This window comes from Aplidium turbinatum, chromosome 8, assembly GCF_918807975.1.
Source record: "Aplidium turbinatum chromosome 8, kaAplTurb1.1, whole genome shotgun sequence".
Taxonomy (NCBI): domain Eukaryota; kingdom Metazoa; phylum Chordata; class Ascidiacea; order Aplousobranchia; family Polyclinidae; genus Aplidium; species Aplidium turbinatum.
Genome location: NC_137479.1, coordinates 9,842,955 through 9,856,694, shown reverse-complemented (window position 1 = coordinate 9,856,694; position 13,740 = coordinate 9,842,955). Strand labels below are relative to the sequence as shown.

Here is a 13,740-nt window from a genome sequence, read left to right as displayed (position 1 = left end):
GCTTAAGATATCTGTTAAAGTGCACATGGCGTATGCGAGGACGTGTGTCGCATACGGGAATCGGTTAAATAAAATCAATTTAGTATACATGGATGCACTACTGTATCTAAATTGACTTTTCTGTTTTAAAATTTAGAGTAGGCTACTTCTTTTCAGGTCAAGATTATTCGGAATCAGTTCTCTGTCAAACCATAACAACGTTTCGCACAATGTTCAAGATGAAATCCTCACGAACCAAACTGACAGAAAGCATTTCGATAAAGACTTTGATGTAAACGATGACTTGAATCCGACCTTTAATTCTTCCTTGAAAACCGAAGGATCATCACAGTATGAAGATCTCTTGGATGTGATTTCTCCACTTCCAGTTGCTCACCATTGGAGCGCTTCTGGAGAAAAGAGCACCTCTTTTGTTCCTCTCACAACAATGGGGAACAATTCGGAAAGCAGCGAAGTTGAAAATGTCACCAAAAGCGTGCCCCCTACTCCGTCACCGACCTCCGCGACTACAACAACGACATTGGAGATTGTTACTTTAAAGCCAAAGTGGTTGGCTGGACGTTGGGGTCAAGTAGGTTAATTGCTATGTAGATTAGGAATCGTTTCTAGCACTAGTTGCAATGTTCAGTGTTTTTCACTTCAGTTGCTTTTCAGTATTTAGGTTAGGAATGTTAGATATCACCAGTTATACTGACTCACCCTGCAAAATAGTTCTGTTTTGCACGTGTCGGTGGTGAAAGGAACCTACAGTATTTTCTGGCTGGGGCAATAGAATAACAAAAATTATGATCACGTCATCGGCTGTCAACTCTTTCCCAATTTTCTCAGAAACTTATATATCTTGTCACTCTTTTTTTTTTTAAAGGATCGACATTTGCTTTTTATACTGTAGGATACTTATCAATTAATACAGTATAATAATAATAATGATCGAAGTTGACTATTGAAAACAGTTTGACAGTAAGACATCTTACTTCACCAAAGATTTTTGTATTGAATCTGAGATCTTGTGTATTGTCTGTTTGAATGAGCAAATTGGGACGTATTTTAACAGCTCAAACTATAAATGTGAAGAAATCTAACACAGGGTTTATTCCATAACCCTGTGAAACTGTTGTTCAACGTAATATTTTTATTTTGTTAATCGATTCATCAGTAAAGTTTATTTCCTTTGCTGCTCATGGTTTCTCAACAATCAAAAATGTTTTGCAGTGTTCCACCACGTGTGGCGTAGGTGCGCGAATTCGAAACGTCATTTGCAGTACTGGAGCTGGCAACTGCCAGGGCTTGATAAAACCAGCTCCCGCACAACGGTGCAACTTGAAGCCATGTGCCATCCGGCAGTACGGACGCTGGACTAAGGTGAGATTTTCTCTGTGTGTTTCTGGAGGGCTTGCTCGGTGAAAAAGGTTGTACGGTATGTAGAAGCCACAAAAAATTGGAATTCCCGCGTTGTTTGAAATAATTATGGTTTTATTTACTGTCGCTTTACAGCAGCTAAGGTTTTTTAGCGACAGGGCTTATTTTTAATTTTTTTATCAGATTTACAATGTCATCACATTATTACCATACTTATTCTCACTGCGTTATGCAAGAAAGGACACAGCCGGTACCGTTTCTAAAGTCTATGGTGTGACCCGACCTGGAATCGATCTACCAGCACTAGTGCCAAAAGCAATAACCACTCGGTCTTGGTGGCATCATTTGTGAATCACGAAATTTGTATTTAACTGACTTTAAAATATTCAGAGCCTTTTACACCATGCAATTTTTGATACAAGACAACGCTTGTCCTAGATAAAGAGGACAGAGGCTCAATTTTTAAACGAAGTTTTCTTGTTTATTTCTTGATTATTTATCGCATTGCAACTGATTTGTACTGTGCTTATGCACCAAAGTGAACATCACCAAAGAACGGTTATGCCAAAACGTTTACTCAATAAAACTCAAATGCCAAGAATTTGGACCACATGGAGGTCCATGCACGACTTACCAAGCAATTCTTGTCTTTGCTTGAACTTTTTTTAAAAGTTTGGCAACCCTGCAAACTTAAAGTAAAATGATTTTTGACGTCAACACAGTGTTCAAGAACGTGCGGCAAAGGACACAAGACACGGAGGATAAAATGCAGAGATGCAAGGACAAAGAAGCTGATCAGGCCATATCATTGCAGCTTTCTTCCTAAGCTACGGAGGATCAACATGACTTGTGATCTACATGGATGTCTTCCGTGGAAGACATCCCGTTGGAGCATGGTTAGTATTCTTTTCACTGCAAGTTACCAATCAGCAAAAATTTAGACGTTGATATGATGTAAAAAAGGCAACTTTTGCTAGTTGGGTTATTGCAATTTTCAATTTTTTAACAATCCCCTCTTCTAGTGCAACGTATCCTGTGGGATGGGGACTCAAAGGAGACGCGTCGTCTGTTCAAAGAAGGGGATGTGTAACTCATCCAGGCGTCCAGTGGGTCAAAAGAACTGCTTGCTGAGAGTTTGTGCTGAGTGGAGAGCCTCTCATTGGCGTCGGGTAAAGAAAAACCATCAACGCGGATAATTAATTAATGCACTTTAGCTCGTGCCTGTCATTTTGCAAGCATTTTCCATCGCCTTTTGTTGCTTTGATGTTGTTAGACCAATAATTATTAGTTTTTTGGGTTGTTGCTTTGATGTAGTGGAGTGTGATGCTTGCCAAACTGCAACCCAAAACTTGCTTACAATAATTGACATCAGCAACTGCTTGACACGTTCTAATCCGGTTAGAAAATAACAGCATTCTAACGTCGTTTTAACATTTTGCAGCATCGATTCAACGTAGAAATTGAAACGAATCTTCATGGTAGTGCAATGAACACCCCTTGTGATTAAAAAAAAAGTTTGCTGTTTTCGTTTTGATAAATCGGACAGAAATGAATCGCTCTGTTCGTGCTCTGCTGCTCCACCAAATGCGAAGGATTCGCATCCCCTCACTGCCAGCTTTACATTCCCAGATGGCAAATCCGTTATTTTTACATTGATACAACGTCTGCAGATGTCATTTTCACATTCTGCAGACGTTAAATCATTATAAACATAACGGATTTTGCTGTCTGGGTTTTTTTCAGCTGTCCCAGTGTTGGTTGACTTTAGCTTTCGTGTAAATCGCCGATGTGTTATATTGACCCTGTTGGATCACTACTGAAGTGAAACAGAAACAAAGTGTTGCAAGTTGCAACGTATAGTAGACTGATTGTTTCCACTTGCTACGTTCTGCTGATGCATGCTTTGCTGCCCAGCTAACAGATTTGTTTCTTTGCAGTCAGAAAATCTATCTCTTTTTACATCCATTCAATGTTTTCAGACCTTGAGTCAATGTAAAATGGCCTGATTTGCTGGCCAGGTTTTACATCACTTCAACATCCCTGTTTGTATTTTGTGCAAAAACTTTTCGTAGTTCATAAAATACTTTTTTCGTTGTTAATACGTTGCTTTTACGTCTCTAGACGTAAACTTCAAGGACACACAAGTTCAAGAAAGTAGATTTCCAGCAAGTATATCAGTTCTTCTTTACAGTGGCTCAACGTCTGCAGACGTTGAATCAATGTATAAAAGGCTTGGTTGATAAAACAGATTAACTACAACACAAAAATGAAGTTGATTCTGAGATTTGCCAACTCTTGAGACAAGGTATTTCATCAAATTATTCACACAAAATTACTCACATTTTTTATATCGTGCCAAGAACACTTTTGAGTTAAATGTTTTGTCAATTACAGTTTGTTTCGTAGATCTACACAATTCATGTGACTTATAATTTCATATACCTCCTATATCCAATAGTTCCAGTTTAATTTAAGATGCTTTCTTTGCAACTTTGCTTAGTTAATTTTTTAATTAATTTTTGTTAGTCAATAAAATGATTTAATTTGACTTTTTCGTTACTTTTAGACAAGTTCAATGTCATTAGACAGTTTATTGTCGTGCAGTAATGTCGTAATTTAACCTATTCAATTATTATCACTGCAAGTTGTGAAATGATAATAAAACTGCACGTAACGCTGTTGTGTATTGCAGAATAAAATGAGAGGTTTGCAAGTGAAAAGCTCTTGTTGAAAAATTGATATTTTTACGTTGAACCAATGTAACAATAACGAATTTTCAACGTGTAATACTCACAGGCTCTCACCACCATGCATGCTAGCTTGGCTGCAATTGTGTGATCTATTGACACTGGTTTGCATTGCTTTTGTGTTATATCTATGTGTAGGTAAATGCCATGGTTACGCTAGTTTATGACAACAAATCAAAACTAACTGTAAATTAGTAAAGCAAAACCATAACCAACTTGTAATTCATCAAGAGGTTTTATTTATTTTAAAATGAAACAAGGTTGTGTTTTTCCTTGAGCTATTGTAGCCTACTTATTTGTTTGAATAATCATTTTGATTTTACAGTAATTTATAGTGTATGGAAATATATAAGCTGACAGGCACTGGTATACGACTTAAACTAGCAGTAGAACCTACTTTTGCTTATTAAAACGGAGTCATTTGAGAACGTATCGTATGACAACAACAACACATATGATGCAATCAAATGATTTTTGGCCTGAAATAGTTAACTTTTGGAGATTTCTGAAGAAACATTAGTTCAACTAAGATTAAATTTGCAAACAAAACCAAGTCACTAATCCAGTAATCCTACATGCAGTAGCCTATGGTAGTTGCTTAACATCAGCAAAGTATGAGCTTGGTAGCTTCATGCGAGGGTAGGCGATTGAAATATTTCAAAAATTTTGTTTTTTGAAGCATTTACAATTTGTTTAAGTTGAAAATATGATTTAAAACAATATGCAGATATTTGGAAGCTTACAAACGGTGGAAAGGCGCTTCATGTTTTAAAAGAAATTCACAAAGTTTCAACGATATAAGAAGATGTGGTAGGCTAGGCAATCTACAAACAGAGGAGGCTACATTGCCATTTCAAGCTTTAAATTTAGTTTGTTGCCACATTCATACTTTTTCAAAAACAAATGATCAATAGCAAGTAATTTGGTTGAATGTCGCTCGGATAAATAAAATTATAACGAATATAAACGTAGTATTTTACGCAATGTGTTCTTTTTAGAAAAATAACCAATTAAGACCCAATCTACATATAAAAAATAGGAATTTTGGCAGTTGGCATCCTACGTTTATTTCATGATTCAGTTTGAAAGCTGATTTGTACATTAGCTTATTACTGAAAGCAACCAATCAAGTTACATTTTACTCATTCTTTTTGCAAATGCTTCTATGCAAAGTCTTGTTTGTATCATGCATCACATAAAGCATTGGTTCCCAAAGTAGGCGCCATCGCCCCCATGAGGGCGTTTGCAACCTTGAAGAAAGCGCTATCTACTAACTGGGCGATTGGGTGCGTTGAGAGTAAATTGGGGCAGTTATACACATACAACAACATGCCCTGTTATGAACAGTAAAATTACACTAAATTTTTATTTGCTTCCAAGATTTTCTGTTTTAGGACCAAATCAATTAAACAAATTACCCCAGATTTTTGTGAGGTTCCAAGCTTTTTCACGTCACTTCGATACCAAACTATTTCACGAAACCCGAAATCTGGTGGCTAGGATAGCCTACCATCTGGCTGCACTTGAAAAGTCGTTGTCAACAAGCAGTGGCAACGTACTGACAATATTTCCGAATATGGAATTCTTGAAGAAGAACTGATCCAACGAGAATTTTTCTTGCTGCCATACGAAGAGACAGATGCAAAGACATTTCGGGGATAGCCTAACTTTACATTTTACTGCATAACACTTAGCTTACCTGAGCCAAATGTATAGACTACGTCTAAAATAATTAAAAGGTGGACTCTGGCATCAAGGGCGATGTCAGAAATTAGAGATAAAGAGTGAATTTTTCATAAAGTAACCGATAGTAGTGTTTGATTGAACGAAAATAATTAAATCTAACTTAAAACGTTTTTTCAATAAAGATTCCTAACATCACAGAGTGCTCATCATTAGCCTACGTACAAACCTAAGAAAAATCAACCAGGCTAAATAAAAGCACTAATTTCTGAGCAAAATTTACTGCTTGTTACTCTTTCAAGTAAAACTATCAAAAATCCTTATTCGAATGGAAATTACTTTGTTAGAATAAAAATAACTCATAGGTTCAGTATCTATAGACAATAATGACTAATTACAGTAGTAGGCTAACTGTGATGTTGGAAAAAAATATTCTACAGTATTAGAGAAAAAACAGTTTCATGATCCGACTCCAAATGGAAACAAGTTTTAAAGTTTTTATTTTGGTAGTAGTGAGATGACCCAGGGCATGTGCTCGCTTGCTAATCATGGTATTTTGATTCGGCTATGAAGGTTGTTGAAAAACACCGCTCACCTCTAACCAAGGTGTAGGCGTGAAGGAAAGGCGGCTAAGCAGGGCTGTTGAGAGGACATATTGGGCGTGGTTCTAATGAAATCCTAGGGCCACAAATCAATATATTTATAAGAAAATCGCATGGTATCCAAAGAATACACTGTGGCTCTTTCTGTTTACAAGCCCTTTGAAAAGGTTCTGGGCCCTAAAACTATCCCGGGCCCTGGTCCAAAAGTACCCATTGGACCCCCCTGTCAACGCTACTGCCGCTAAGAGCCATCTACTTTTGTTAGTGCCGCAAGCTAAGTGCAGTATGACGAAAATCTTATTTTTTCATTTCCCGATGCTTGGATTCAAGTGTGAGACTCATTCTTGGATTCAAATATTCATCTTTAGGCCTACCTAATATGGCAGTTAGGGAACGTTCAAATATTACGTAACGCTTTTTTTCCGAATTTTTGACCCCCCCCCTCCCCCATGTAACGCCAACATAACGCTTTTTTCAATCCACCCCCTCCCCCATGTAACGCTTTTTCACTACGAATTCAGCATAAAAAACTACCATTCCGTACTCGAAAGCGTTACGTAACGTTTTGCTTGAACCCCCTCCCCCCCGATGTGACGCTAACGTAACGCTTTGCATAAACCCCCCCCTCCCCCTCGAAGGCGTTACGTAATATTTGAACGTTCCCTTACTTTGTTGGTATTAAAGAAACGCTTAGGCCATTTGTTTTTAGTTGAATCTGACATTTTACACAGACTTCGGCGTAGCAAAACACATAAAAGGATTTAACAAAGGAGCAATGTTGTCAAATGTCGCAAGAACTACGTTTTCGTAAAAAGTAATGCTATTCTATTTTCGTTCAACAAAACCTTATTGATGTTGCAGTGTCCTGTCAATTGTGGTTATGGAATCAAACGTCGAGTTGTGAGATGTGTAGACAGAGATCATGGGAGGCTAAGCCGAGCCTGTGATCCCAAGCTCAAACCTGTCCGAGTTAAAAAATGCAACAAAGGGCCATGTCGTGTCACAGACTATGGTGAGAGATAGGCCTACGATTTTTTTTTGTAATTTGACAAGGAACATGGGTGTTTATGTTTTGTAACTTTAGATTAATATGATCCAGTATTCTGATGAGTAGACATTTAAAACTTTTTACCAAAGCAAAGTGAAAAACATGTGAGATTTCATATTAAGTAAGTTAAACGCTTTCCCGTAAGTCGTTTTACTTTTGAGTGTCAAATTAATACAATGCAATTGTGTTGCAATATGGAATAGGCCTAAGTCTTTAAATCACGGTTTAGCTTATCTTAGCAAAATCAACTAGGTAGGTCATACAATATACATGTAGGCCCAGTGATCAACAATGCTAGTTTCGTTGTTATTTATTTGCATTTTGTGTGAGTATCATAGACGTGCATCGGGTTCTCTAAAATTATGTTGTAAAGAATATCCGTGTAGACTTTGTCTTTTTTTCTGACAGGCTTTACGAAAGCAAAAAGGCATCAACCAGTTGGAAATGTTCATGTTTCAGATTTCTCTTCTTGCATTGGAGATCGACTAAAACCGAGATTCTGTAAAGTTCTGAGACTGTGGGGAAAATGTGTGCAACCTTCTCTCGCTATCCAGTGTTGCCAAACGTGCAGAACATTTATCAACGTCAGAAGAAAAGATAAAGTTTCGTAAACGTTCAAACAAAGCGTATTAATATTTATGTCTTGCAGCGGCGTTTCTTCATTATCGATAAAATGTTGTTACTATTTTTTTTTCGTTCAGTTAGACGCATTTATTTCTCATTTTTTTATCCATCAGCAGCGTTTATTATATATTGCAAAGGCCCATTGTTCCAAAAAAATTCCACTTTGAAGCATCATTAATTGAATGATAAACAGACTATCATTGATGTTAATTTTCACATTACAATATTTGAGAAACAGGCTCCACTACACTGCCGTAACCACACTGTTTTTGTGACTGCAACTGCCGACGAAATGAATTACTGACTGCAATTTTGTTTCAATTAGACTCTATGGTTGAACATAGCTAATTATTACTTATGCCTATTAGTCTACAAAAGACTTATAACCGATTCTGGTATTACTGTATCCTAGCAAGTCATTGAACCTGCCATTTGTTTCTTAAAGCTGGGTGTGTCATGGTTCTTTTGATACAGCGCTTTCTTGACAAATTTCGAGCACCTTTGTTTTTGTCAAAACTCAAAAACAGAGATAACAAACCAGGTCGTCCAACTAGAAAACGTGTCCATTCTGCATTAATGTAATCTCAAAAGATCCTGCATGAATGCAAAAAATTGGGTTTTCGGATGTTGGAGTGAATAGGCTAATTTTAACACTCGTGCTTTGGCAGGAGCCATGATTTAAAAATCTGCTTTTGATGAACATCGTCAAAAATGTCTTCTTCTTCTTCAATTGCCTTTCCTGAACCAGGCATCGACGGTCTCAGATGAATAATTAGACCAAATATTCCTATTGCATGTTGCATGGATGTCTTCACAGTTACAAAAACAAATAGATGAGATTAAAAATGTTCTATGCTAAGGAAATATTTTTGACCACTGCATTTATAAAGTTTACTTTAAAGATTTCGTCTCACATGGCTGGTCAGCTCCATTTACGGATATTGCATGAGATAGTTGGATTCTGTTGGTAATTTTGGAGCGTCTAATAAAGTTTTATGAGTTTTGCATACGTACCAACTAAGACTAGCTACGTACAACAGTCGATCGACTTTCAATTAGGCCTATTTTGAAAGTAAGCTTTAGAAAATCAATCGTTCCATTTTTTAATAACTTATCTGCTTGGTTATTGCTTAATAAAGCTTTGGTGAAGAGTTCGCTTTGTTGTACCACAGGCATACAAAGTAAAATAACTTCAACGAGTTTAACATACTTCATTAGGTAGACACATAGAAATGCAACATAACTTAATTAAATAAACTCAAACGTTTTCGTCACGCACGTGTGTCCTAATCAGGAATTACTTTTAATCTGCAATTTATACATAAATATGAGATTTACAAGATAAATCTGACTATGACAACCAATCCATCAGTGCGGCAACCTGGGCGGACCACCAATGGAGCTCGGAGTGGAAGAAGAACTCCTCAAGACTCCAAAGTTTCATCTCCGACACCAGCCACCATCCAACCGGAATGCATTTGCCCAGGAAGGCCTGGGTGCGGCTCAACCGCCTTCGTACTGGCGTCGGACTATTTCGCTTCAACATGCACAAATGGGGGATGGCTCCATCCGCGATCTGTGAGTGTGGCATGGAGGAACAAACCGCAGACCACACCATCTGTAACTGCGCCATCTACCATGCGCCAAGTGGTGTGCGTGGACTGCGTGAACTGGATGACGAATCAATTCAATGGCTGCTCGACACCTGCCCAAACATTTAAACCGCGTCGCCGCCACTGCCCAAGGGTGGTAAAAGGCAGAGCCCCTCGACCCTTGAAGTGGCGAAGAACAAGGTTCAAACGAAGAAGAAGAAGAATCTGACTATGCACCATAACTGCAACGACACTCCTAACTGAACAACAAAAACTCAAGAAGTGATGCAAGAATGATCACGAGTAAATAACACGGCGGAAACAGATCACATGGAGTGTAGATAATACAAGAATGTGACACCAATTAGAACATACACAAAAGGAAGGACGAGCCACAGGCAAATAATTGCCTGCCTGTTTAAAGATAGACATTCTGCTTGCTTCTTACAGCTTCCATAATCTTTGTCTGGTCTCTGATATTCAAATTTACCTCGAAAAATGATTTTGAATTAGTTGATCGACATATTGTCGGTGCACTTTACACTAAAGGCGATGTGCTTTTTAATTGTACTTTTAGTTGTTAAATTTGTGTTTAGGTGCTTCTCGGCTCTCGTCAACAAATGTCTGGTTGACATTCCAATGCGTCTGGTTTGCGTCACGCTAACAATTAAACTTATAGACAACATTAGAAGAAAAAGCAAAAGGAGTAGGTAACTTAGTTGAAAATACTGTATATAAAACGTTTAAAGTAGGCCTACACCATTACTTTTAACTGAAGTTTTTCATCGCCTTTGCTTTTTATTCGAATGTTGCTTTAGTTTAGTTGTTTGCATGATGCAAACCATGTTGTCCGCCCCGTTAGCTCAGTGGTTACGCGCCCCGCTCAAAATTACGCGGCGCCAGTTCGACTCTCGGGGTGTGCGCTTGAGCAACGCATTTCAGGACTGCTCTCCATTCAGCGGCACCTAGTGAATGGAATAATTCACCCACAACAACACTCCGACAATCGAAAAGCTCGGTAACCGGCTCGGTAACCGGCCCTGCATCAAAAGCCTCTCCAAATATGCGAAACTACCAGGAATAACCAATCAAAGCTTTGTCAGTCCGAGGATAAAGATTCTAAACCAACCATACATAGCCTACCATAAGTTTAAGACCACACATAAAATGATGAGATCTTGTACTATGGCATCATATGATAGCATTGCTTTGTCCTATAACTGTATCATACTTGTTGTTTTTATTTCTGACATTCATATATTGTTCTTTTGTTTTTAACGCCTAAGTCGATGTTTTTATTGATTTTTACGCAATTTGAGTAGCCTATAGTGAAAATGCCGCACATAAAGTCCTTTGTTAAAATTCAAAGGATCCAAATTGTCACCCTACATGGTGAAAGATTACCAGAACGGCAGATATTTATCAAAATCAAGCAAGGTCAGCAAGACAGCAGTTCACCAAGTATTTAAAAAAATTCAACTGCACGGCTTGTAAAACGACCTGGAGGAATGGAAGAGCCAAAAACACAGCATTTATATAACCGCCTGACGAATCGCATTATCACCAGGTCGTATTGGTAGGCTATGTCAAGAAGACATTTTTTGTTGCGGGCCAGGGATCACCTAAACACAACTTTAACAACTAAAAGTGCAATTAAAGAGCACATCGCCTCTTGTATAACGTGCACTAACAATGCTTCGATAGTCAAAATCATCTCTCGAGGCAGATCTGCATACCAGAAAAAGATTATAGAAACATTAAGAATCAAGCGTTAGATGTTCCAAGAATTTGGCTTTGGTAAGGCCTTCCACGTTAACTGCAACAGTATATTACTCCGACCCTTACGACAGGTGGAACTGTCTGCACTAAAAAGTGCACTTGCTCAGGAGGATGAGTTTCTATCGTTGGAAACCGGAGCAGAAGGTTTATCCTTTTGCCGCTCCGGGCAGGCGCGGATTTATGGGGGGCCTGGTCCCCCCTCGAAATTTTGTGAGGAATTGTTGAGAGGCCCGGGCCCCCCTCGAAATTTTGTGAGGAATGTATGTTTCCGCATCAAATGGTTTGATATGCTTCTAAGAAGCTGATATTATTCTTGATGAGGACGGAAAGTTGAGAACAGGGATAGGCTACCTAAAGAGGGAAGATCTTTTCTGAACGAAGAAGAGCAAGCAAGAAGTGGTTTTCTATCAAAAATCAGAACAAGTAGGCTACAGTAAATTGAACTGATACCAAATAGGCCTAGCTAAAAATGTGCTGCGCTTTACTTAAGTTCCCAGCCGATAGAAAAAGTTTCTGGCCCTTAAAATCATTCTGGGTCTGATTCAACGTCTGAAGACTTTTGAGTTCGTCTGAAAAATAGTCAAATTTGTTAGATGAAGAGTAGCCTACCTTAGCTTACCTGTGGTTCTGTTTGGTGTTGCACGGTAGTGTAGCATATACTCACTATTACGTCAGTAAGAAAGAAAGAGATGATTGTTTATTTGCTTTTCAAATAAGAGTCGAAAACAAACACGTAGTCGTATAATTAGAAATAATAAAACAGCAGTAGAATGGTCTGGCAGCAACAAACAACCTTTCGGTTTACAAGTCAAGCCAGGTCTTCTGTTTCGGCAACATGAATCCATTTTTTACTTTCCTGTAGAAAGATACTTCAAATCGTTATCGTCAATCGTCCCACCTCGAAGCCTGTTCATGGGTCCCCTTGTCAGCCATGTTACATAAAATGAAGTCTGTAGCTGTACCTGATAAAGTTTATTCCTCTTCAATTTCTATTAGAAACTATCATTCTAATGTTATCTATCCACCACACTAAGAAGGTTTTTCAACTAACAGTCAGAAAGTAAGAAAACTTTTCCTGGCACCTCCAAATTTTACTTTTGCAACACAAAACTAGAATATATGGATTTTTTTCTCCTACTAATTGTCGACCAACTTGCAAAGTAATTATACGTGGAGCACTATACGTGGAGCGGTCTGCTCCACGTGCATATCTACACGTGGAGCAGACCGCAAAACCACGTGACAGTAACCAAGCGTATCTCTCACACACAAAAAAAGAAAAAGGCATTGTTCATTGATCCCAACCTGTTCATTGGTCCCACATCTCCCCTACTCCTCATCTAACAAAGTTGACTATTTTTCAGTTGACTATTTTTCAAACTCAAAAGTCTTCAGACGTTGAATCAGACCCAGAAAAAGGAATGATGCAATAGTTCACAGGTGTTACAAAAGAATGATGAAATCTCTGCTCATTTTTTAGCAATATTCCACGACGTAAGACCCCAGGTTAAGTAGACTTCAACGGTTTTATGTGACGTTTGATTTGGGGAAACGATTGTCCGTAACATAGCAACCCCTAGTTATGACAGTCCAACATGGCATAACTAAAGAAAAATTTAACGACAATCGTAAGCCAATGAATAAAAACACGCAATAACCAAATTGTTTGAATCACTCACGGTTAGGCTAATACGTAAATACAAAGGGCATGCTAAGAATGAACAACAATAAGAATAATACACGACGATACATGAAATTGGTACCATAGGTACACCATAGTACACGCAGCGGCGTACCTATGCAAACTGGCGCCCATGGCAAAGTTTAAATGTGCGCCCTTTTTCAACAATTTAAGTTAAATATTGCATACAAGTCTTTTATGAACAAATCATGAAGAAAATAAATGCGTTATTGCCGTTTTATTATGTTCAAAGGCAGTCACGTGTGATTGTTTCGTCGTGCAAGTTTTGTTCTTTCTGCGGAGCTAATCAATTTGGTAGAATGCTGCGCTTTGTGTCTTCTTTCCAAGTTATTTCCCACAGAAAAACTGGCTAACGCGGCTTCCCTTTTCTTTTTCATCTGACGCTGTGTATACTGTAGCCTACTACCAAGTAAATTATTATTGGACATAAGCTTGTTATGACCTTCTAGTTACTAGTGTTGGCTAATATCGTTGGTTTGTAGTAGGCTATGTACCTTTAATGTCAATTGTTTGCTAGTGTCTCATATTGGTCTTGTTTTAAATACAGATTAGGCCCTACTGCTACGAACCAATTAAAGTCAGTGGCGTATATTCAGGGTGTTGA

The 13,740-nt window shown here is 38.2% G+C and overlaps 1 protein-coding gene across 4 annotated transcripts in view; it reads left to right on the top strand.

Moving 5' to 3' along the window:
- LOC145775223 (A disintegrin and metalloproteinase with thrombospondin motifs 12-like) overlaps nucleotides 1-9,215 on the top strand; it is a 42,516-nt gene extending 33,301 nt beyond the window's left edge. The window contains exons 22-27 of one of the 4 annotated variants that reach the window (XM_082586476.1): nucleotides 157-571; nucleotides 1,213-1,362; nucleotides 2,082-2,255; nucleotides 2,382-2,528; nucleotides 7,253-7,403; nucleotides 7,899-9,215. In XM_082586476.1, coding sequence (XP_082442602.1) covers nucleotides 157-571; nucleotides 1,213-1,362; nucleotides 2,082-2,255; nucleotides 2,382-2,528; nucleotides 7,253-7,403; nucleotides 7,899-8,050 — 1,189 coding nt within the window. In that variant the 3' untranslated portion in view covers nucleotides 8,051-9,215. Of the gene's footprint in view, nucleotides 1-156; nucleotides 576-1,212; nucleotides 1,363-2,081; nucleotides 2,256-2,381; nucleotides 2,529-3,480; nucleotides 4,170-7,252; nucleotides 7,404-7,847 lie in introns of those variants that run through there. The other 3 variants (XM_082586475.1, XM_082586477.1, XM_082586478.1) reach the window with 3 other exon arrangements.
- Nucleotides 9,216-13,740: the final 4,525 nt, after the last annotated feature.